Genomic DNA, 26,561 nt, shown 5'->3' on the forward strand with positions numbered 1-26,561 from the left:
GAAACAGACCATGATCACCTCAACAGGCTCTCAAAACAAAGAATCCAGGGATCTTCTAGATGAAAGGGCATTCCTGGAATTAACAGATGCGGAATAGAAAAGTTTAATATACAGAACCCTTCAAGACATCAGGAAGGGAATGAGGCAATACACAGAACAAGCCAAAGAACACACAGATAAAGCAATTGAAGAAATTGGAAAGATTATTCAGGAATATAATGAAAAGTTTAATAAGCTGGAAAAATCCATAGACAGCAATGAGAAATTCAGAAGATTAACAATAAAATAACCAAATAAGACAACTCAGCAGAAAGTCAGAGGAGCAGAACTGAGCAAGTAGAAGCTAGAATTTCTGAACTCAAAGATAAATCACTTGGCACTAATATATCTGACGAAAAGCCAGATAAAAGAATTAAAAAAAAAAAATGAAGAAACCTTAAGAATCATGTGGGACTCTATCAAGAGAAATAACCTACGAGTGATTGGAGTACCAGAACAGGGAGGAGTAACAGAAAACACAGAGAGAATTGTTAAAGATTTGTTGGCAGAAAACTTCCCTGATATTGTGAAACTGAAAAGATATCTATCAAAGGTGCTTATCGAACTCCACATAAGGTAGATGTTAAAAGAAAGTCACCAAGACATATTATAATCAAACTTGCCAAAACCAAAGATAAAGAGAGATTTATAAGTGCAGTGAGGGATAAACAAATAGTCACCCACAAAGGAGCACCAATAAGAATAAGCTCGGACTTACTCGGCAGAAACCATGCAGGCAAGAAGGCAATGGGATGACATATTTAAAAAATTGAAGGAAAAAAATTGCCTGCCAAGAATCATATATCCATCAAAACTGTCTCTTAAATATGAAGGTGAAATGAAGACATTTCCAGATAAACACAAGTTTAGGGAATTGTAAAAACCGAACCAAAACTGCAAGAAATACTAAAGGGAGTTCTTTGGTTAGAAAATCAATATTATCAGGTATCAACTCAAGACTAGAACACTTGGCAGAGAAACCAGAAGTCAACCCAGACAGGGAAATCGAAAAAACAAAGCGAGATTATAAAAAAAAAAAAGATCAAAACAGGGTAACAGCAATGTTATTATATAAAAGAAGACAACATTAAAATAGTAAAGAGGGACTAAGAAATGTAATCATACACCTTCCATATGGAGAGGAAGATACGGTGATACAAAGAAATAAAAGTTAGCTTTAAATTCAGAAAAGTTGGGGTAAATAATAAGGTAACCACAAAGGAGACAAACAAACCTACTCATCAAAATAAAATACAAGGGAAAAATAGAGACTCAACAGAAACAAAATCAACAACAACAAATATGCAGAAAGAACAATATATAAAGAAACTCTACTCGGCACATAAAATCAAGTGAGGAAAAGAAACTTTCAACAACACACACAAAAAGACATCAAAATCATAGCATTAAAATCATACCTATCCATAATTTCCCTGAATGCAAACAGACTAAATGCACCAATAAAGAGACAGAGTGGCAGAATGGATTAAAAAACAAGATCCGTCTATATGCTGCCTACAAGAGACACACCTTAGACTTAGAGACACAAACTAAAACTCAAAGGATGGAAAAAAATATTTCAAGCAAACAGAAATCAAAGAAGAGCAGGAGTAGCAATATTAATTTCTGACAAAATAGACTTTAAAGTTAAATCCATCAGAAAGGATAAGGAAGGACACTATATAATGACTAAAGGGACAATACACCAAGAGGATATGACCATGTTAAATATTTATGCACCCAATGACAGGGCTGCAAGATCCATAAAATAAACTCTATCAGCATTGAAAAGTGAAATAGCTCCACAATAATAGAAGGAGACTTCAACACACCACTGTTGGTGAAGGACAGGACATCCAGAAAGAAGCTCAATAAAGACACAGAAGATCTAAATGCCACAATCAACCAAAATGACCTCATAGACATATACAGAACACTCCACCCAACGGCAACCAAGTATACTTTCTTTTCTAGTACACATGGAACATTCTCTAGAATAGACCACATATTAGGTCATAAAGCAAGCCTTAGCAGAATCGAAAACATTGAAAAGTTACAAAGCACCTTTTCTGACCATAAGGCCATAAAAGTGGAAATCAATAACAGGAAAAGCAGGGAAAAGAAATCAAACACTTGGAAACTGAACAATACTCTGCTCAAAAAAGACTGGATTATAGAACACATTAAGGAGGGAATAAAGAAATTCAGAGAATCCAATGAGAATGAAAACACTTCCTATCAGAACCTTTGGGATATAGCAAAAGTGGAGCTCAGAGGCCAATTTATATCAATAAATGTACACATCCAAAAAGAAGAAAGGGCTAAAATCAAAGAACTATCCCTACAACTTGAACAAATAGAAAGAGACCAACAAAAGAAACCCTCTGGCACCAGAAGAAAACAAATAATAAAAATGAGAGCAGAACTAAATGAAATAGAAAACAGAAAAACAATTGAAAGAATTAACAAGACCAAAAGCTGATTCTTTGAAAAAATCAACAAAATTCATAAATCATTGGCCAAACTGACAAAAGAAAAACAGGAGAGGAAGCAAATAACCCAAATAAGAAATGAGATGGGCGATATTACAACAGACCCAACTGAAATTAAAAGAATCACATCAGATTACTATGAAAAACTCTGCTCAAACAAATTTGAAAACCTAGAAGAAATGGATGAATTCCTAGAAACACACTACCTCCCTAAGCTAACACAAACAGAGGTAGAACAACTAAATAGGCCCATAACAAAAGGAGAGATTGAAAAGGTAATCAAAAAACTCCCAACAAAACAAAGCCCTGGTCCAGACTGCTTCACTGCAGAGTTCTACCAAACTTTCAGAGAAGAGTTAACACCACTACTACTAAAGGTGTTTCAGAGCATACAAAAGGAGGAAATACTACCAAACTCATTCCATGAAGCCACCATATCCCTGATACTAAAACCAGGTAAAGACACCACAAAGAAAATTATAGACCTATATCCCTCATGAACTTAGATGCAAAAATCCTCAACAAAATTCTAGCCAATAGAATTCAACAACATATCAAAAAAATAATTTACCATGACCAAGTGGGATTCATACCAGGTATGCCGGGATGGTTCGACATTAGAAAAACAATTAATGTAATCCACCATATAAATAAAACAAAAGGCAAGAATCACATGATTTTATCAATTGATGCAGAAAAGGCATTTGACAATGTTCAACACTCATTCATGATAAAAACTCTCAGCAAAATAGGAATAAAAGGAAAATTCCTCAACATAATAGAGGGCATTTATACAAAGCCAACAGCCAACATAACCCTAAGTGGAGACAGCCTGAAAGCTTTCCCACTGAGATCGGGAACCAGACAAGGATGCCCTTTATCACCGCTCTTATCCAACATTGTGTTGGAGGTCCTAGCCAGAGCAGTTAGGCTAGATAAAGAAATAAAGGGCATCCAGACTGGCAAGGAAGGAGTAAAAGTATCTCTATTTGCAGATGACATGATCTTATACACAGAAAACCCTAAGGAATTCTCAAGAAAATTACTGAAACTAATAGAGGAGTTCCGCAGAGTATCGGGATACAAGATAAATATACAAAAATCAGTTGGATTCTGCTACACCAACAAAAAGAACATCAAACAGGAAATCACCAAATCAATGCCATTTACAGTAGCCCCCAAGAAGATAAAATACTTAGGAATAAATCTTACCAGAGTTGTAAAAGACTTATACAAAGAAAACTACAGTACGCTTCTGCAAGAAACTAAAAGAGACATAAGTGGAAAAACATACCTTGCTTGTGGATAGGAAGACTTAACATTATAAAAATGTCTATTCTACGAAAAGCGATCTATACATTTAATGCAATTCTGATCCAAGTCCCAACGACATTCTTTAATGAGATGGAGAAACAAATCACCAACTTCATATGGAAGGGAAAGAAGCCCCAGATAAATAAGGCATTACTGAAAAAGAAGAACAAAGTGGGAGGCCTTACTTTGCCTGATTTTATTATACCTCCACAGTAGTCAAAACAGCCTGGTACTGGTACAACAATAGATACATGGATCAATGGAACAGAATTGAGAATCCAGACATAAATCCATCCACGTATGAGCAGTTGATATTTGACAAAGGCCCCAAAAGAGTTAAATGGGGAAAAGACAGTCTTTTTAACAAATGGTGCTGGCATAACTGGATATCCATCTGCAAAAAAAATGAAACAAGGCCCATACCTCACTCCATGCACAAAAACTAACTCAAAATGGATCAAAGACCTAAATATAAAACCTAAAACGATAAAGATCATGGAAGAAAAAAATAGTGACAACGTTAGGAGCCCTAATACACTGCATAGACAGTATACAAAACATTATTAAGAATGCAGAAGAAAAACTAGATAAATGAGAGTTTCTAAAAATTAAACACCTATGCTCATCCAAAGACTTCACCAAAAGAGTAAAAAGACTACCTACAGCAGACTGGGAAAAAGTTTTTAGCTATGACATTTCTGATCAGCGCCTGATCTCTAGAATCCAGCAATCCCACTCCTTGGAATATACCCTAGAGAAATAAGGCCCTTACACGAACAGATATATGCACACCCATGTTTATTGCAGCACTGTTTGCAATAGCAAAAAGATGGAAGCAACCAAGGTGTCCATCAACAAAGGAATGGATAAATAAATTATGGTATATTCACACAATGAAATGCAATGCATCGATAAAGAACAATGAAGAATCTGTGAAACATTTCATAACATGGAGGAACCTGGAAAGCATTATGCTGAGTGAAATTAGTCAGTTGCAAAAGGACAAATATTGTATAAGACCAGTATTATAAGAACTTGAGAAATAGTTTAAACTGAAAAGAAAACATTCTTTTGTGGTTACGAGAGCGGGGAGGAAGGTAGGGTGGGAGAGGAGCATTCACTAATTAGATAGCAGATAGAACTACTTTAGGTGAAGGGAAAGACAGCATACAATAGAGGGATCGGCACAATTGGACTAAACCAAAAGCAAAGAAGTTTCCTGAATAAACTGAATGCTTCGAAGGCCAGCGTAGCAGGGGCAGGAGCCTGGGGACCATGGTTTCAGGGGACACCTAAGTCAATTGGCATAATAAAATCTATTAAGAAAACATTTTGCATCCCACTTAAAAGAGTGGCAGCTGGGGTCTTAAATGCTAGCAAGCAGCCATCTAAGATGCATCAACTGGACTCAACCAACCTGGATCAAAGGAGAATGAAGAACACCAAGGACACATGGCAATTACGAGCCCAAGAGACAGAAAGGGCCACAAGAACCAGAGACTACATCATCCTGAGACCATAAGAACTAGATGGTGCCCAGCTACAACCCATGACTACCATGACAGGGAACACAACAGAAAACCCCTGAGGGAGCAGAAGAGCAGTGGGATGCAGACCCCAAATTCTCATAAGACCAGGCTTAAAGGTCTGACTGAGACTAGAAGGACCCTGGTGCTCATGGTTCCCAGAACTTCTGTTGGCCCAGGACAAGAACCATTCCCAAAGCCAACTCTTCAGACATGGATTGGACTGGACAATGGGTTGGAGAGTGATGCTGTTAAGGAGTGAGCTTCTTGGATCAGGTGGACACTTCAGACTAAATTGGCATCTCCTGCCTGGAGGAGAGATGAGAGGGTGGAGGGGATTAGAAGCTGGTGAAATGGAGACGAAAAGAGAGAGTGGAGGCAGAGAGCGGGCTGTCTCATTAGGGGGAGAGTAATTGGGAGTGTGTAGCAAGGTGTATACGGGTTTTTGTGTGAGAGACTGACTTGATTTGTAGACTTTCGAATAAAGCACAATAAAAATTATTAAAAAAATGTTGAGATGGGAATTGTTTTGCTATATGTATTTTCACCAAAATTAAAAAAAAGAATTTCAAAAACATGATACATTTTGCAAGAACATCATCTAACATGAAACTTTTGTAATTATGAGGCAAAACTGAATTATTGGTAAAATTTTATATAAACCTTCTCTAATTGTTCATTTCATTTGATGTCCACCAACTTTCACCTGGAAGTGAAAATCTTCCTCACCAGGTTGCCTAATGCCCCCTTCACATCTTTATTCCTAAGGGTGTAGATGAAGGGGTTGAGTGTAGGTGTCACCACTCCATAGAAGAGAGCCATGAACTTGGGCTGGTCCCTTGTGATGGAAGAGGTGGGCTGAAGGTACATGCTAATGCCTGGACCATAAAATAATAAAACTACTATGAGATGGGAAAAACATGTCCCAAAGGCCTTTTTCCTTCCCTCAGAAGACTTAATCTTCAGCATAGCATGCCCAATACAAGCATAGGAAGCAAGAATTAGGCAGAGTGGAAGAGCTAATATAAAAATGCACACCACAAAGAGTGTGAGCCTATTAGCACTCTTTTCACCACAAGCAATCTTTATCAGAACAGGAATCTCACACAGTAAGTGATCCAGTTTGTTGAGACCACAGAGTGGCAACTGTAATGTAACAGTTGCTTCTGAGGCAGCACAGGTCATTCCACTCAGCCACACAATGGATACTAGGAGGACACAGATTCGCTGATTCATGATGAGGGTGTAGTGAAGAGGCTTGCAGATGGCCACATAGCGATCCAAGGACATGAGAGCCAAGAGCAGACATTCTGTGCTGCCCACCATGTGGAAGAAATAAAGCTGAACTGCACAGCCCAAGTAGCTGATTGTCTTTTTAGAGCTTCCCAGGTTAAATAACATCTGAGGGACAATGCTTGTGGTATAACACATGTCCAAAAAGGAGAGGTTGGTGAGGAAGAAATACATGGGGCTGTGGAGATGGGGATCTAATTTGGACACCAGTATGATAGTGATGTTTCCCATCACGGCCATAGGGTATGTTATCAGAAGAATGACAAAGAGAGGAAGCTCCAGCCATGGACGGTCAGCAAAGCCTAATAGGATAAATTCTTCAGGGCGGCTTTCATTAGTTAGTGCCATTATCTTCAGCTTATTTAATCTATAACAGGAAAATGGTAAGCAAGACACAATGAGTTGTGAAATAATAAAAGGTGATTATGAGTTGGTCATACATTCATACAATATGGGGTACAGTAACTTGAAGACAATATGTAAGGGTGACGTTGTTTCCCTTCATGACACCACAAATGAAAGGCAGTCACTTTAACCGTTCTTAAACTCAATTTCTTCCTGTGTATAAAAGATGCCAATAACTATCTCCTTGGGTTGTGGTATCCAAAGACAAATAGATATGGAAGTGTTTTTGAAACTTCAATGTAGTGATTTTCAACCTTTGGTTTACATGGTAATCAGCTGAGGAGGCTGTTAAAAATGTAGGCTATTGGTTCCTATATCCGGGTGTCTGATAGAGCTGATCTGGTATGGGGTCCAGGAATCACATGACTCATTTAGAGAAACACTGTAGCAAAGTAGTGTCAGAAAAAGTAAAGGTGTTGAGGAATCCACTGGACGGCACCAACAACAACATAGTTGAAGGAGGAGGAAAAATCCTGAAAATGTAAGAATCATCAAGACAGCCTTGTCCAGCCCCATGTATTTAGTTGAGTAATTAAGTCATCTGTATGTGGAATACAGCAAGAAAAGAAAGCAGTTTTATCTTCAATTTTTTAATTATAAATTGAGTTTGTTTTGTGTGCATTCTTTCTTGTAAAACTTTTGGGATTAAACTTCATATATTTGATCTTTCATGAAAAATTTTAGCTAGTTTATCCATTTTGTACAGATTTTCATTTGTGGAGTGGCTTATGAACCTGTATTATGTAAGAGTTTGGACAGTTGTCAGTGGCTCACTGATTGTTCATAGATATAAAACATATTTGTAACTCCAGGAAACTGCTCTAAGGAGAAAAGTCTAGGCTCAGAGGTGTATTCCAGTCCAGAAATAATTTTACTTTTTTTAAATTTTTTAGTTAAAAGACACATTGACAGAACAAAATTAACTAGATGAGCGAAGTAATGGTTTGATATAGATTCATTTGGTAATGAGTTTTTTTGTTATAATATTCTTTCCTAAGTGGTGAAATATGTTTCATGAAATCCCTATTTCTTCAAATGAAGTATATTCAGATGGGAAGTAAAGGTATTGCATGAAGGAACAAAATTCTGAGTTGTTCAGTCAATCGATTAGTGTTTTAGGGTTACAGATTACCTTCTGTCTTTGTAGTCTAGTGCTGCTGTAACAGAAGTACAACAAGTGGATGGCTTTAACACAGAGAAATTTATTCTCTCACACTGTAGCAGGCTACAAGTCCAAGTTGAGGGCATCAGCTTCAGGGGAAGGCTTTCTCTGTTGGCTTTGGAAGAAGGTCCTTGTTTGTCACCAATCTCTCCCCAATCTAGGAGTTTCTCCTCCCAGGAACACTGGTTCCAAAGGACACTCTCTTCTCCTAGTGCTGCTTTCTTGGTGATATGAGGTCCCTCGGTCTCTCTCCTTGCTCTCTTCTCTCTTTTATATCTCAAAATAAATTAGCTTAAGACACTATCTAATCTTTAGATTCCATCAATATTACTGCCACTAATCCATCTCACTAACATCATAGTGATGGGATTTACAACACATAGCAAAAACTCAGAAAATCAAAAAATGGTGGACACATTACTAGAAATTGTAAACTAGACAAATTGGTAAACATATTCTTTGGGGACACAATTCAATCTCTGATACCTTCCTAGACCTACCTTCTTAAAAGTACAGTTTTCATAATCTCTTTTGCATTAAATCTCAAAGCCATCCTGCTAGGAATCACAGAAAGCTATTTAGAACTAAGATGTGAATGATGCTCTTTGCTGACACACTATCCTAGGCTAGGAGTGTGCAATAACAGTAACAAAACAGGCACAATAATTCCGTCTAATCCTTGATCCTTTATGTGCCAAACATTGCAATACACTTTTTATATGCATCAACTCATTTTTTGGTATCCATATTTCAGGATATTGTCAATCATTGATTCCTATAGCTAATAAGTAGAGAAGCTCTAATGATGAAAAAGCAATCAATGTTCTAAATGAGTAGTGAGGTAATGAGACTAAATTTAGAATTTCAAGAGTCCAGAGAAAACATCTGTACTCCAGGGATGTTTCATGAATGAATGCTGTTCCTTACATATTATTTTGACCCTGACATTATTAAAAACGTTATATGAACACATTGAATTTCAAAGCATATCTCGTACTAAGTTATTTATCAGGTGAAAATTCTGTTTAGGTGGGACATGTAGTAAAACCATGCATTTATTTGGTTGTTAAAATAATCATTCTAAGAATTCCAATTTACCCACATTATTAAATAATTGCACTATAAGACATCTATTGCCTATTCCTTTAACACCTTTATGGTTTTGTATCATGGTTGTTCTTCAATGTTTTACAGATTATTTTTCATTTGATAGTCCATGAATTCTCTCATAATTAGTTCCATCTAACTCTAATGACAATATTCTTTCAAGTATGCTTTGTAGCAATTTTATTATTTGTATTAGTTGGCAACTTGTTTTATTACTTGCCTAATTTATTAAGTATAGTTTTGTTTGTGAATGGTGACCATCTCAAAGTATCCTTCATTTCACTGAAATATTTCCATAAATGGGAAATTTCTCTGAATGTTTCCTTAGAAACAAACACAGCAACAGGTGGGCTTAAACAATGTGATTTAGTCTTGAAGTACATTTAAGCTCTGCAGTTCTATCCCTAAATCTGTAATCTTTTCCATGTTTTTCTTATGATGTTTCAATAATTTTAGCTCTTGGATCCCATGACTTTTGAATCTACCACTTCCCATGATTTTCCATCACTATTTTGCTACCTGGGGATACATTTACCCATAGCCATTTAAGGTCATATTCATAAAGTATCATGACTCTGTTGCTTTTGACATCTTCTTTGCATCTCCACTCACTACTTCATTCTAGTCTGTCTTATTCATGCATCTTTTTTCATCACACACAGTATTTTATTCATGTTTACAGCACTTTTTAGTTTTGTGCATTGTAAAGGGTCATTACAAGAAACAAATCTATGTCTGTCTGACACTAAAACATCTGTATAAAACACATGGATGGATAGCCGATCCATCAAATTTTGACCATATATAAAAAAAATCACATAATTAAAGGAATGCTTCATACTTCATTCACTATATTTGGCATCTGTCAGATATAGTGTTTATTAATATTTCAATAATTGTAAGGTTGGTTTATATAAGAGGGAGGGACAGAGAAAGACTAATTTATCACAACGAGAAAGTGAGTTGCTTCCCAATCCTTCAACTAGGTATTCCCAAAATTGAGGAAAAGTTCTCTGAAATGAAACGCTCTCTGCTTTTTATATTTATATTAGGCATTAAGACCTACAAACATCCAAACTTCCCTAAGAATGCATTTTAAGAAAAATGTCTTTTTACCCACCTTATTTTGAGACATATCACTCAATGAAGAGCAATTATGAAGAAATGTATTTCAATTTTTGAAAGTTCATAGAAGGAAAATTGTAGTACACAGATAAACATCTAAGACAGAGTTTCAGAATGTGAGTTTTTCAGTTGCTACAAGGACACCAAAGGAAAAAATATGGTGTAGGAAGATAATAGCAGATAATATCAAGGATGTCTTGCTGATTTGTTATTTGTATTTTTTTCCTGAGGCCTTTTGAGCATTGTTTTCAAACAAGCCATTTGTCCCTTTCCCAGATGGATTAGCAGAGAAAGTTCCTTGGGACAGGGTCCTCTGAAGAAATGCTCCTTGTGTCCAATTAGCTGCCCACTCTCTTGAGGCTGGGAGTAAGTTCCTTTGAGTGTTAGGATTGTTTTGAAATAAACTCAGTCACTTTTCTAAGATAAAAAATGATCACTAATTTTAAAAAGGATATAATTAAAAAAAAATTAGCAGAGCTTATTTGAATGAATCATCCAGGGAACTTAAATACACGTTTCTTCAACATCTTCAGTCATTCTTAGAATATCTCATATAAGATTCAGTTATTTTTATTCATCTCAATAAAACTGCACAAAGATGAGTTGAAAAGGGGAGGAAAAAAATCAGTCAAAGTTAGATCTCTAGAATGAGAGGGTAAGTGGTAGAGATAAGGGATACAGAATAAGTACTTGGTATACACTCTGATAATGTAGATACAACCATCAAAAAAAGGCAGGAGACTATTGCTGGTGGGGATGCAAATTGGTACAGCTGTTGTAGAAAATAGTGTGGCAGTCCCTGAAAAAACTAAAAATAGAACTACCACATGACCTAGCAAACACACTCCTATATACCCAAAAGACTTGAAAGCAGAGACTTAGAGACTTGAACACCAATGATCATTGCAGCACTTTTCACAAAAGCCAAAAGGTGGAAACAGCCTAAATGACCATCAACAGACGAATGAATAAACAAAATGTGGTACATACATACAATGGAATACTAATCAGCAAGTAGGAGAAATGAAGTCTCAATACATTCTAGAATATGGTTGGAGCTTGAATTAGGCTGAGTGAGATAAGTCAACCACAAAAGGACAAATATTGTATAAACCCATTCCTGTCAAATCGATTCAGACTCATAGCGACCCTATGGGACAAAGCAGAATTGCTCATAGGGTTTCCAAAGAGCAACTGGTGGATTAGAACTGCTGACCTTCTGGTTAGCAGCCAAGCTGTTAACCAATGCACTACCAGGGTTCCAAATATTGTATGACCATACAAGAAAAGGCAAACATAGAGATCAAAGTTTATTAGTGGTTACCAGGGGTGTTTATAGAAAACTGAGTTTCAGTTTACAGTGGTGGAAAAATCACAGCATATTATTGTTAAGTGATGTCAGTAAGTTGTACACCTGTAAAAAGTTGAAATGGCAAAAGTTGTGTGAAAGACATATTTGTAACAATGACAAAAAATGTAGCTGCTGAGGCCGCTTACGTACAACCAAACACTTCATGGGATTTGGTTTCTTGGTTTAGGGTCATGGTTTCATGGGACATCCTGTTCATTGGTGCTTCTGTTTTACCTCCCAGTTGTTTGCATAATGCCTGGGGTCTTAAAAGCATGAAAGCACTCATCCAAGGCACAACGATGGGTCTGTATTCACCTGGAACAACTGAGGAAGAAGGAGAGTCAGGAATAGAAGGAGGGAATGGACATGTGACTAATTGCCACTGTGTACAACTGCCTTCTTTGCCATGAGACCAGAAGAACTGCAACCATTACTGAACATCTTGATCAAAGATTCTATAGCAGAACCTTGATCAAAAGAGACAAATACGGGACAGAATTTCAAATTCTCATGGACTCCAGACTTTCTGAAACCTTGGAGGCTGGATGAACCCCTGAAACTATTGCACTGATATAGTCTTTGAAACGTAAGACAAAAATATTCCATGAAGTCTTTAAACCAAACTATATCTTAGCTTAACTAGTCAATATTGTCTGCCTTGAGCTTTATGCTCTTTTAAGGCCTATCTATATGGGATCAAAGTGATCATAGGAATTCAAAAGATTTGATAGGAAACTCAGGGGGCAGTGAGTTTATGTTAATGGAGGAGGAAAAACTCAGAAAAGGCAGGTGAGAATGGTTGCATAACTTGAATGAAATCAATGTCACTAAATAATACATGTAGAAAATGTTGACTTGATGTATGTTTTGTTGTGTATATTCTCAATAACACCACCAAAATAAATAAAATTTAAAATAAGAAAAAAAAGTTTATCATAGGAGGAGTTGAATAGATATTTCCACGTCTTAGGAGAGTTGTTATAAGGAAAAAATTAGATAATATTTGTGAAATGCTTTACACATCCTAGTACATAAATAAATATTTGTAAGCACTAAAAAAAAAAAGAAGAAGAAGAAGAAGCAAGAGAAAGGAAAGGAAGTATATGGGAAGAAGAAAACATTTTCCCTGAGTAAGTATTAACAAAGCTTAAAATGAAATTATTTTGAAATGAATGCAGGAGAATTGGGGGGGGAGATATTATTCATTAATTTCAATAGTGCTCATATTAGAAAACCAATAATAGTGTCCATAAAAGGTACTGGTATAAAAGTAACCACAAGAGCAATAAGTTCAAATCTCCAAATACCACAATGATACCAAATACAGAGAGAAAGCAAACTGACTGCATAATGTAAATTTTTATATATATTTATTAGTACATACTGATAAATTTATGAAAATATTGCACTTATATTCACATATTTATAAATATGTACTAAAATACCATGTGAAAGAACTAAGTCAAAAGTATCTACTGTGTCAACAAACAAAAACTGGACCTAACTCATCTATTTAAAAAAAATTTTTTTTAGATTATTTAATGAAGCAAAATCCAACTCCATGCTATATCCCAGGTACACACCTAAAACAAAATGTCTTGTTGGGGTCTTATTATAAATGAAGTAGAGAAATGCTCAGGTTTGCCAAGCATAAACTTATGTAGTTTATTTCCAAAGTAATCATGGCAAGGCACACAGATAAGACCCACAGACATTCATTCAGATGTGGAGAATCAGGGTAGGGTAAAGTCAGTCCAAAAATTAAAGTCCAAATCTTCAGCCTTCAAGCATTTGTCTTTAATGAGAAGTCCCTGGAGGAACACTTTACCAATGACTTGTCCTTGGAGGAGGTTTCTCATAACTGGGGTTTGAGGTTGGTGGCAGTGGCACTGGCAGGCACAGTCTCCAGCAGCATCTGTCTCAGTCTTGGGAGATGTCAGAGACTCTATTTATAGAGTCTTTATGCCTATACCTTGCTCTCGGGAGATAAAAAAAGGTTTTTATGTGGGTTAGTTCCTCTGGTCATGCATGATAAGGATCTATCAGAGGATGGCCAGTTCACATTGCATCAGCATGATTTATGTCAAAGGTTCATAATCAGAGGTGTGCACTCTAGGTGTCTAAAATAGATAAACTAAGAGTTATGTCACATCATATCACAGGAATGCAGTTTACAACAAGGTAGTTGCTATAATATTAGAAGTTGTTTATGATGAAATTGTCAATGTTAGATTTGTTAATAGCTTAGCTTAAATGTTGAAGTTACACATCCCATGTTTCACACATATGAGACTTGGGATCACTATATTATAAGCATACATCACACTACTTAAAGCAGTTGATATTTTACTGTGGGCCAAATATATTTTAATTTATTTTGACAGAGCATCCATGCTGGTGCATACTAGCTGAGTATCAGCCTTGCCTATAACCATCATTAAAAATAAACACAAAATTACCATATGACTCTACAATTCCACTTCTAAATATATATACACCAAAAAGAAATGAAACCAGGAATGCAAACAGATATTTGTACAACAATGCAATAACGCATTGCAGAATTATTCACAATAGTCAGTGGGTGAAAATAACTCAAATGCCCATCAACAGATGAATGGATTAAAAAAAAATTATGTTGCATTTGTACAATGGAATATTACTCAGCCATAGAGAGAAATAAAGTCTTGACTCATGTTACAAATGGATGAACCTTGAAAAAAATGTGCTGAGAGAAATCAATCGGTCACAAAAAGACAAATATTATGTGATCCTACTTCTGTGAAACACCTACAACAGACAAATACATAGAGACCAAAGTACACTAGTGTTGCCGGGGACAGGAGGGCAGGGAAAAATTGTAGCAACTACTTAGGGGACACTGAGTTTCTGTTAAGGATGATGAAAATTGGAAACGGAGAGTGCTGATGGCTGACAACATGATGAAAGCAAATAATGTCAAGTAAAAAATGTTGAAACGGAAAATGTTTTGCTATATATATATATTTTTACCACAATTAAAAAAGAAAAAGAATATCAGAAATAGGACACATTTTGCAAGAACATCATCTAACATGAAATTTTGGGAATTATGAGACAAAACTGAATTATTACAGAAAATTTTACATAAACCTACTGTAGTTTTTAAATAATTTCATTTGAAGCCCACCATCTTTCACTTGGAACTGAAAATCCTTCTCCTCAGGTTACCTAATGCCCCCTTCACATCCTTATTCCTAAGGGTGTAGATGAAGGGGTTGAGTGTAGGTGTCACCACTCCATAGAATAGAGCCATGAACTTGGGCTGGTCTCTTGTGATGGAAGAAGAGGGCTGAAGGTACGTGCTAATGGCTGGACCATAAAATAATAAAACCACTATGAGATGGGAAGAACATGTCCCAAAGGCCTTTTTCCTTCCCTCAGAAGACTTAATCTTCAACACAGCATGTCCAATACAAGTATAGGAAGCAAGAATTAGGCAGAGTGGAAGAGCTAACATAAAAATGCATACAACAAAGAGTGTAAGCTCATTAGCACTCTTTTCACCACAGGCAATCTTTATCAGAACAGGAATCTCACACACCAAGTGATCCAGTTTGTTGAGACCACAGAGTGGCAACTGTAATGTAACAGTTGCTTCTGAGACAGCATAGGTCATTCCACTCAGCCACACAATGGATACTAGGAGGACACAGATTCGCTGATTCATGATGAGGGTGTAGTGAAGAGGCTTGCAGATGGCCACATAGCGATCCAAGGACATGAGAGCCAAGAGCAGACATTCTGTGCCGCCCATCATATGGAAGAAATAAAGCTGAACTGCACAGCCCAAGTAGCTGATTGTCTTTTTAGAGCTTCCCAGGTTAAATAACATCTGAGGGACAATGCTTGTGGTATAACACATGTCCAAAAAGGAGAGGTTGGTGAGGAAAAAATACATGGGGCTGTGGAGATGGGGATCTAACTTAGATACCAGAATGATGACAATGTTTCCCATCATGGCCATAGGGTATGTTATCAGAAGAATAACAAAGAGAGGAAGCTCCATCCAAGGGCGGTCAGAGAACCCTAGTAGAATAAATTCTTCAGAGTGGCTTCCATTAATTAGTGCCATTATCATCAATTTATTTCATCTGCAGTAGAAGTGGTGGTAGGGAAGATAAGAAGAGTTATGACCAAGGAGAAAACATAATTATGCATTGGTCATCCATTCATAGAAGATGGGGTACAGTAACTTAGGTGGAAATATCATAAAGCATCTGGTACCAGTTGACTAATTTCTTTTCCTGACCCTGTAAAGGCACCCACTTTAAAGACGCAGCCTAAACATTCTCAAAAGGAATTTCTGCCTTTGTATAATAAGTTGCCCATAACTATCTCCTTAGGTTGTGTTGAGGATTAAAGGAAAAACATACATAAATGTGTTTCGGAATTTCTAAAGCAATGGTTTTCAACTTCTCTTGCATAAAAATCAACCGAGAAGGGCTGGTCAAATATAGATTATTGTTTCCTTTTTCAGGTATCTGATAGAGTAGATGTGGCATGAGGCAAAGGAAACAGATGGCTCATTTTCAGGAACTGCTGCAAAGCAGTTTCAAGAAGAGTATAAAGATATTGAGGTAGCAATAGTAGAGGGAGGTGGAGAAATTCTGGAACTATAAAATCATCAAAATAGACTTGTCCAGCCCTACCTAGTTTGGAAACCCTGGTGGCATACTGGTTAAGAGCTACAGCTGCTAACCAAAAGTTCAGCAGTTTGAATCCACCAACCGCTCCTTGGAAACTCTATGGGGCAGTTCTACTGTGTCCCATAGGGTCGCTCTGAGTCAGAATCGACTTGACAGCAACAGGTTACCTAGTTAGTTGAAAAATTTTGCCATCTGTATAGAAGGAGTAAAGGAGTCCTTGGGTTATGGAATTGGTTAACATGCTTAGCTACTAAACAAAAGTTGGAGGTCTGAGTCTACCCAGAGGCACCTTGGAAAAAAGGCTAGTGATCTATTTCTAACAAAAACAGTCACTGAAAACCAATGGAGCACAGTTGTAATCTGAAACAAATGGGATCACCTTGAGGTGGAGTCAACTGGAAGGTAACTTTTATTATTTATTTTAAATAGAGAGTAAGAAGGCTTGTTTAAAACACAATTCATCTTAGCCATGTGGACCTGGAACAAGAAACTGTAACACTTTTCGCTTCAGTTTCCTCAAGAACATATTAAGAGAGTTGAGCATGTTCAAGAATTTGTTTTTGTGTGTTTTTCTTGCACGCCTATTGAGTTCAACCTATGGGCATTTGATTTTTTGCGTTAAAATGTTGCTAATTTATCCATTTTATAGAGATTTTCATTTATGGAGTCAACTTATGATCCTGTTTTATGTAAGAGTTTGGATGGTTATCAGTGACCCACTGTTCATAGTGAACTGTTGTTAGGGGAGAAGTTGATATCCCATCTTAGGCTCTGAGACTTATTCCAGTCCAGAAATTATTTTACTTTTTTTTAGTTAAAAGACACATTGACAACAAGAAAACTAGCTAGTTGAGTGAAGTAACATTTTGAGAAAGATTGATTAGGTAATGAGGTTTTTTTCCTTAAATGGTAAAGTATGTATTGAAACTCACAATCTTTCCTAGAACGGAGGTATATTCAGGTGGAAAGTAAAACAGTGTACCCCAGTGACAAAACTCTGAGATCCTCTGGCAGTCAATTAGTGGTTTAAGGGTTCCAGATCATATTTGTAAGGTTACAAAGTAAGTTTTCAAATACTCTCATTAAATCTCAAAGTCACTCTGTATGGGGCCACACAAAGCTACTGAGGGCTAAGATGTGTATGCTGCCTTTGGTTACACGCTATCCTAGGCTAGTAGTGTGCACTAATAACAATAAAGCAAAAACAATAATTCCAGCTAATCCTTAATAATCCTTTGTGTCAGACACTGCAATACCATTTTCACACACATTAACTCATTTAGTATCTACCATCAAACCCCATGACACAGGACTTCTTAGTGTTTATATTTTAGGATATTGTTAATCATTGATTTCTGTAGTCTGCTAATAAGTAGGGAGACTCTAAAGGTGAAAAAGAAATCAATTCCTTAAGTGAAGCATTGAGGTAAGAGACTGTAAATTCAGAGTTTCAAGATTCCAGAGAAAGCAACTGTACACCAGAGATGTTACCTCAATAGATGTTGCCTCTCATACCCTAATTTGACCTCGGCATTATTCAAGATGTTATAGGAACACAATGAATTTAAAAACGTGCCTTAGGCTAAGTTATTTTTCAGGTGAAAATTCTATAGCATAGATGAGCTGTAAAACAAAACTATAGTATGAATTAATTTGATTTAAAAAAAATTCTTATCTATAAAAATCACTAAGTAATTGCACTCTAAGACACCTATTTCCTATTCAGTAAAAACTTTACATTCATCTTTATGTTTTTCTATGATGCACTGTTCAATTTTTGAAGGATGACTTTAGATTTGATCTTTCATGAAGTCTTCCATAATTAATTCTATATAATTCTAATGACAATATTCATTCAAGTATGTTTCAGCAATTTAATAAATTTGTATTAGTTGGGAATTTGTTCATATTATTCACCTTATTAAGTATAGCTCTGTTTGCTAATGGTGACTACCATGGAGCCTCCTACATTACATTGAAATCTTTCCATAAATAGAGAATTTCTCTGGAAACACCAGAACAGGTGGACCTAACTAATGTGGTTTACACTTGAAGTACATTTAAGCTCCTTAATTCTATCCCTAGATCTCTAACTTTTTCTACGTCATTCTCATGATATCTCATTACTTCTAGCTCTTGACTTCCATGATTTTTGGATCTGCCATTTCCAGTGATTGTCCATCACTATTTTGCACCATAGAGGTACATTTATCCACAGTGGTTAAAATCACTTTAGTAAAATGCCATGACTCCATTCCTTTTGACATTTTCTTCTTTGCACCTCCACTCATAATTTCATTCTAGTGTGTCTTATTCATATACCTTTTTTCATTAAACACAGCAGATTTTAGCTTTATATATAATAAAAGTCATAGAAAAACCAAAACTTATGCCTGACACCATAACATCTGTGTAAAACACATAGAAAACTCAATCCAGCAAATTTTGACTACACATTTAAGAAGTTCATATGATTGAATAAGGCTTCATACTTCATTCAGATATTTGACATCTGTCAACATAGCATTTATTGAAATGTAAATGCTTTTAAGGTTGGTTTAAGTGAGAGAGAGATATTAGTTTATTCCAAAAAGAAAGCTAGTTGCTTCCTAGCCACCAACTAGACAGTCCCAAAGTTTAGGAAAAGTTCCGTGGAATGAAATATTCTTTGTTCTTTTTATACATGTTAGGCACTGTGACTGACACACATTCCAACCTTCCCTAGGAATGGATGATATTTTAAGAAAAGTCTCTTTTACTCACCTTATTTTGAGAAGTACCATTTAGTGAAAAGTTATTAGGAAGGGATAAATTCAAGTTGTTTTTTAAGTTCATAGAAAGAGAGACTGCAGTACCCAGATGAATATCTAAGAATTAGCTTCAGACTGTGACTTTTTCAGTTGACGGAAGGACTCCAAAGACAGAGAAGCATGAGTTAGGAAGATAATTTAGGTAATATCGGGGATGCCCAGCTAACGTGTTATTTGTATCCTATTTGTGAGGTCTCTTGAGCATTGTTTTCAAACAAGTCATTTATCCTTTGCCCAGATGGATTAATGGAGAAAGTTCCTTGGGGCAGGGCTCTCTGAAGAAATGCTGTTTATGTTCAATTAGTTACCCACTGCATTGAGGTTGACAGCAAGTCCTTTCAATTGTTAGACTTGTTCTGAAATAAACCCGGTGATCAAAAAAAAAAACAAAACTAAAACTGGCACTAATTTAGAAAAAGATACAATTAGAGCAGAACTTATTTAAATAAATCATGGGAAACTTAAACATGAGTTCCTGGAATATCTTATTTCATTCATTCTTGGAATATCTCACATAAGATTCAATAATTTCTATTCATCTCAATAAACGGGCACAAAGATGAGTTGGAAAAGGAAGAAAAAAAATCAACCAAAGTTTGATCTCTACAATGAGAAGTCTAAATGGTGGAGATAAGGGGTACGGAATAAGTACTTGGAATATGCTCTGATAATGTAGATACAACTGTCAAAGACAAAACAAAAGGATGAGAAATGAGGGAGTATATAGGAAAAACAAAAATCTCACTGATCAAGTATTAATTAGGGTTAAAAGAATATCTCATCACTCATCCCTCAGTTTGTTGCACTGTGGTGGCTTGTGTGTTGCTGTGGTGCTGGAATCCATGCTGATGTTATTTCAAATACCAGCAGGGTCACCTATGGTGGGTAGGTTTCAGCAGAGCTTCCAAACTAAGACAAACTAGGAAGAAAGAGTTGGCAAGCTAGTCCTGAAAATTAAAATTAGGCGATGAAAATTCTATGGATCACGACAGAATATTGTCCGAGATAGTGCTGGAAGGGGAGCTCCCAGGTTGGAAGGCACTCAAAATATGACGGGAGAAGGGCTGCTTTCTCTAAGTAGAGTCAACCTTAACGAACTGGATGGTGTAAAGCCTTCATGACCTTCATTGGGCTGATGTGGCAGGTACAGCAACAAACATCCATTAGTACCAATAGTCATGAAGATGGCAGGACTGAGCAACGTTTTGTTCTGTTATACATAATGTCACCATGAGCAGCCATTTTGAGGTGGATGCTGACAAAATGGAGGGAAAAAAGAGGTTACTAACAAATTTCAATAGTGCTCATAGTGTAAAAAGTCTATAAAAGGAATTGATATGAAAGTAGCCCCCCCAAAAAAAGTTCAAATCTCCTAAATACCACAATAATACCAAATGAAGAAAGCTGAAAAGAAAACTGACCCCATAGTGAAAGATTTTATATATTTTTTATGATTATATATTCACAATTGATGAATATATTACATTTTCACATATTTATAAATATATACTCAAACACGATATGACCTAAGTCAAAACTTATCAACTGAACCAGTAAGTGAAAATAGACCCAACTTATCTATTCAAAGAAAAAATGTTTCTCATTTTAGCTAATAAAGCAAATTTCAACTCCATGCTATATTTAAAGAACACACCTAAAACAAGCAAAACCAGAAACAAATATAAAATGAAGGGCAAAGATTTACAAAGCACATTCAATAAAGAAAAATTAAGGATCATGTTCTTGATATTAAACAAAAAGGAATTAAGTCCAATAAGTCTTAAAGGGAACTAAGAAAGACTCTTTATAATGCTAAAGATTAAAATGCTAAATATAGGTTAAATGATTATTAATATCTATGTCCTGTTAGCACATAGATAACCTTCAAAAACTGAGACGAATGATTATACCAGGTGGCATAGACAGCAATATGCTAAAAGTAGTTTGTTTTTGTTGTCAGGTGCCCTCTACTCGGTTTTGACTCGTAGCGACTCTATGTACAACAGAACGAAAACCTGTCCCGTCCCGCGCCATTCTCACAATCATTATTATGCTTGATCCCATTGTTGCAGCCACTGTGTCAATCCATCTTGTTGAGAGTCTTCCTCTCTTTCACTGACCCTTTACTTTACCAAGCATGACGTCCTTCTCCAGGGACAGATTCCTCCTGATAAAGTGCCCAAATTATGTGAGGCGAAGTCTGCCATCCTTGTTTCTAAGGAGCATTCTGGCTGTACTTCTTCCAAGACAGGTTTATTCTTTCTTTTGCCGTCCATGATATATTCAATATTCTTCACCAGCACCGTAATTCAAAAGCATCAATTTTTCTTCTGTCTTCCTGATTCATTGTCCAGCTTTCACATGCGTACGAGACCATTGAAAACACCATTGCTTTTGTCAGGTGCACCTTAGTCTTTAAAAACGATATCTTTGCTTTTTAACACTTTGAAGAAATCTTTTGCAGTAGATTTGCCTAATGCAGTACGTCCTTTGATTTCCGGGCTGCTGCTTCTATGGGCATTGATTGTGGATCCAAGTAAAACGAAATCCTTGGCAACTTCAATCTTTTCACTGGTTATCTTCATGTTGCTTATTGGTCCAGTTGTGACAATTTTTGTTTTCTTTATGTTGAGGTCTAATTCATACTGAAGGTTGTGGTCTTTGATCTTCATCAGTCAGTGCTCCAAGTCCTCCTTGCTTTCAGCAAGCAAGGTTGTGTCATCTACGTAACGCAGGTTGTTAATGATTCTGATGCTGATGCCACGTTCTTCTTCATATAGTCTAACTTCTCAGACTATTTACTCAGCGTACAGATCGAATGGGTATGGTGAAAGGATACAACCTTCACACACACCATTCCTGACTTTAACCCATTCAATATTCCCTTGTTCTTTTCCAATGATTGCCTCTGGATCTATGAACAGGTTTCCAATGAGCACAATTAAGTGTTCTGGAATTCCCACTCTTAGCAATGTTATCCATAATTTGTTATGATTCACACAGTCCAATACCTTTGCATAAACATCTTTCTAGTATTCTCTGCTTTCAGCCAGGATCCATCAGACATCGGCAGTGATATTCCTCATTCTGTATCCTCTTCTGAATCTGGCTTGAATTTCTGGCAGTTCCCTGTCTATATACTGCTGCAGCCACTTTTGAATGATCTTCAGCAAAAATTCACTTGTGTGTGATATTAATGATATTGTTTGATAATTTCCTCATTTGGTTGGATCACTTTTCTCTGAAACAGGCATAAATATGGATCTCTTCCAGTCGGTTGACCAGGTAGATGTCTTCCAATTTCTTGGCATAGAGGAGCACTTCTAGCACTGCACCTCTTTGTTGAAACAGTTCAGTTAATATTTCATCAATTTCTGGGGTTTTGTTTTTCACCAATGCCTTCAGTGCAGCTTGGGCCTCTTCCTTCAGTACCATCGGTAACTGATCATAGCTACTTTCTGAAACTTACAAACATGTACCAACTCTTTTTGGTACAGTGACTGCGTATTTCTTCCATCTTCTTTAGATGCCTTCTGAGTTGTTTAATATTTTCCTCGTAGAATCCTTCGATATTGCAACTGAAGGCTGGAATTTTTTTCTTCAGTTCTTTCCACTTGAGAAATGCAAGTGTGTTCTTCTCTTTTGGTTTTCTAACTCCAGGTCTTTGTACGTGTCATTAAAATGCTTTACTTTGTCTTCTCAAGCTGATCTTTGAAATCTTCTATTCAGCTCTTTTACTTCCTCATTTCTTTCATTTGCTTTAGCTACTCAAAGTTCAAGAGCAAGTTTCAGAGTCTCTTCTAACATCTAGTTTGGTCTTTTCTTTCTTTCCTGTCTTTTTAATGACCTCTTGCTTTCTTCATATCTGATGTCCTTGATGTCATTCCACAACTTGTCTGGTCCTCGGTTGTTAGTGTTCAATGAGTCAGCTTTATTCTTGAGATGGTCTCTAAATTCAGGTGGGATATAATCAAGTTGTACTTTGGCTCTTGTCTACTTATTCTAATTTTCTTCATCTTCACCTTGAACTTGCATATGTGCAGTTGATGGTCTGTTCCGAAGTCAGCCCCTGGCCTTGTTCTGACTGATGGTATTGAGCTTTTCCATTGTCTCTTTTCACAGATGCGGTCGGTTTGATTCCTGTGTATTCCATCTGGCTGGGCCCACATATATAGTCATTTATGTTGGTGAAAAAAGGTATTTGCAATGAATAAGTCATCAGTCTTGCAAAATTCTTTCATGTGACCTCTGGCACCATTTCTATCACCAAGACAATATTTTCTGACTACTGATCCTTCTTCTTTGTTTCCAACTTTCGCATTCCAATCACCAGTAATTATCAATGCATCCCAACAGCATGTTTGATCAATTTCAGACTGCAGAAGTTGGTAAACGTCTTCAATTTCTTCATCTTTGGCCTTAGTGGTTGGTGTGTAATTTTGAATAATAGTTGTATTAACTGATCTTCCTTGTAGGCATATGAATATTATCCTATCACTGGCAGCATTATACTCGAGAATAGATCTTGAAATGTTCTTTTTGGTGATGAGAGCAACACTATTCCTCTTCAAGTTGTCATTCCCAGCATAGTAGACCATATGATTGTCATATTCAAAATGGATAATATCAGTCCATTTCAGCTCACTAATGCCTAGGTTATCAACATTTATGGGTTCCATTTCATTTTGACAATTTCCAATTTTTCTAGATTCGTACAGTGTACATTCCATGTTCTGATTTTTAATGGATGTTTGCAGCTCTTTTTTCTCTTTTTGAGTTGTGCCACGTCAGCAAATGAAGGTCCCGAAAGCTTGACTTCATCTATGTCAATTAAGGTCAACACTACTTTGAGGAAGTGGCTCTTCCCCAGTTGTCTTTTGAGTGCCTTCCACCCTGAGGGGCCCATCTTTCAGCACCTTATCAGACAATGTTCTGCTGCTATTCATAAGGTTTTCACTGGCTATTTCAGAAGTAGACTGTTGGGTCTTTCTTCCACGACTGTCTTAGTTTGGAAACTCTGAAACCTGTCTGCCCTGGGTGACCCTGCTGACATTTGAATACCAGTGGCATAGCTTCCAGCATCACAGCAACACACAAGACCCCACAGTAGGACAAACTGACAGACTTGTGGGGGCAAATAGGGTAGGAACTAGTAAGTATGTAAATCCAATAAGTTTATATGTGACCAGGTCTTACTTTAGAAGGCAGATGATGGGATTATTTTTCGTATGCCCTTCTAATTCCATCTATTCCTGTGGCCATTATGTTTAACATTTATCCAGACAAGATAAGAATAGCTTCCTCAAGCACCTCAGTAGCTCTCTGCCTTGTCTTACCTTAAGCTCAGTGGTGTCATCATATTTTACAATGTTGCTCTGTGTTCTCACTCTTGGAGTGTGTAGTTTCTCTGACAGCATATGAAGATGAAAAGAAGGAAGTTCTATCCAGTAATGAAAAAACATCAATTCTCAAAACTCAGCAATAACCGAAGCTCCGTTTATGATGATTTCTTTGGTTATAATCTCCTCTAATTCACATTCCTTTCAAACAAAATACCTACTTACTGGAAGTCTACAGAGAAGAGTTAATATCCCTTAGACACAGTGGCTGTAACAATGAGCTCAAGCAGAACAATTATAGGGATGGCTCAGGACCAGGCAGTGTTTCGTTGTGTTGTGCATAGGGTCCCTATGAGTCGGAGCGGACTCAACAGTACCTAACAACAACAACAGACTTGATTTGTTTCTTATGGTCTATGATAATCTTACAATTAAGATGCATTACAGTGGTTTTATATCTTTGAGGGTGAGCACAGACTCTGAAAATTGCCAAAAGCCAGAGTCAGTATTTCTTCTATCAATACCCTGAAAGTAACATACTTTCAGTATGTTTTATCTCTCAAGCATGTTGGGGAAAAAATAAAGCAGAGGGCTGCTGCTTTAGAAACACCTAGCTGTAATTAAATCTTGGTGGTTCATCCATGTTTTCCCAACAACAAGTACAATATTACACCTTTAGATTTTAATGCATGCTAGCACCTGACAGACTGACACAGGCTAAGCATTCTTCAAGTCTAGTGACTATAGCATGAAGCATATTGGAAGTGGGTACAATCTGCTATAGCTCAGGTTGGCAGACATTCCCCAGATTGTAGTTACTGAGTGAACCCTGCTACCACCCATAGATTCCAGTATCACTGGTTAAATTCTTTCTCAATAAAATGGAAAATTTAAATCTATGTATATTTATATATGGGAAACCTATTATGCCAGGTATGTAAATCCTAGAAATTTGGACACATTGAAAATTTCTCTTGATTGTTCAAGGGTTGTTACATTTTAAATTTGGGTTGATAAGTTAACAATAATGAGAACTTGACTTTCTCACCCCTGCACTTGGGATGCTACCTAAAATAAAACAGAAATGGGTTCCTGAGGGGAGGAACCTTTGTTTAAATTTGTTTTGAAAATTAGGCTTACTGGGCCTCATAAGATAATACTTACATTAAGAAAACATTGACTGTTGATGGAGGCATGTAAGTTCTCAACTGCTTAGATTCTCAAATGATGATCCCTGAATAGGACATGTGTAAAAAGACTTTGATACTCTCAGACTTTGTGGTTGCTAGGCAAGGTCTAGGATGGACAGAGTCACTTCATCTAGTCTCTTTTGCCCAAGAGCAGTCTTGTAAATTTCTACTATAAATGAGTAATGATATGAAAATATTTGGAAAGCACTGTCTATCCTTCCCCATCACCACCCCCACTCAAGGTCTCTCTTGGTTGCCTAGTGCTGGTCTGAGTTCTAAGCGGAACACTCCCTTGTTTGTTGTGGGCTAAGAGGACCTGGCTACTGAGACTAATATTGTACTATGGAGAACTTGCTGGGTGCTCTGAAGTTTTATTTTACGCAAGTTCTGGAGGAACTGAGTCCAGGTTAATTACGCCAGGAAACATGAGACTCACTCAAGATCACTATAGATTAATATGGGAGAAGGTGGTAAGTACAGCTATTTTTTGATTTTTTAATAGTTTAAAGCCAACCTTATATAAATAAACAAAAATTTGTCCGGAAGAGTTTCTGCTCTAGTTGAAGAAAACTATAAAATTTTTGATAAAGTTAGTTCTATTAAAAAAAAAAAGAATCCTTAGAGTCATTCTTTTAAATTGTGCTTTAGGTGACAGTTTGCCGAGCAAATTAGCTTCCCTTTCTGTATTTTCTACATAAAATGTTTCATGACCTTGGTTTC

At 36.7% G+C, this 26,561-nt stretch overlaps 2 protein-coding genes across 2 annotated transcripts; both read right to left on the bottom strand.

The window, feature by feature from the left end:
• Window positions 1-5,707: 5,707 nt before the first annotated feature.
• Window positions 5,708-7,368, bottom strand: LOC100660438 (olfactory receptor 2B11-like). The gene has a single exon (XM_064282518.1). It carries the CDS (start codon window positions 7,010-7,012, stop codon window positions 6,074-6,076), a length of 939 nt encoding a protein of 312 aa, XP_064138588.1. The 5' UTR covers window positions 7,013-7,368; the 3' UTR covers window positions 5,708-6,073.
• A 7,416-nt stretch (window positions 7,369-14,784) lies between these two features.
• Window positions 14,785-15,945, bottom strand: LOC135230794 (olfactory receptor 2B11-like). Its single transcript, XM_064282520.1, has one exon. It carries the CDS (start codon window positions 15,932-15,934, stop codon window positions 14,990-14,992), a length of 945 nt encoding a protein of 314 aa, XP_064138590.1. The 5' UTR covers window positions 15,935-15,945; the 3' UTR covers window positions 14,785-14,989.
• Between the last annotated feature and the right edge of the window lie 10,616 nt (window positions 15,946-26,561).

This window comes from Loxodonta africana, chromosome 1, assembly GCF_030014295.1.
Source record: "Loxodonta africana isolate mLoxAfr1 chromosome 1, mLoxAfr1.hap2, whole genome shotgun sequence".
Taxonomy (NCBI): Eukaryota; Metazoa; Chordata; class Mammalia; order Proboscidea; family Elephantidae; genus Loxodonta; species Loxodonta africana.

Bases quoted from the DNA above. Each gene is read 5' to 3' on its own strand.
- LOC135230794 (XM_064282520.1), bottom strand. From the start codon at position 15,934: ATGATAATGGCACTAATTAATGGAAGCCACTCTGAAGAATTTATTCTA.
- LOC100660438 (XM_064282518.1), bottom strand. From the start codon at position 7,012: ATGGCACTAACTAATGAAAGCCGCCCTGAAGAATTTATCCTATTAGGC.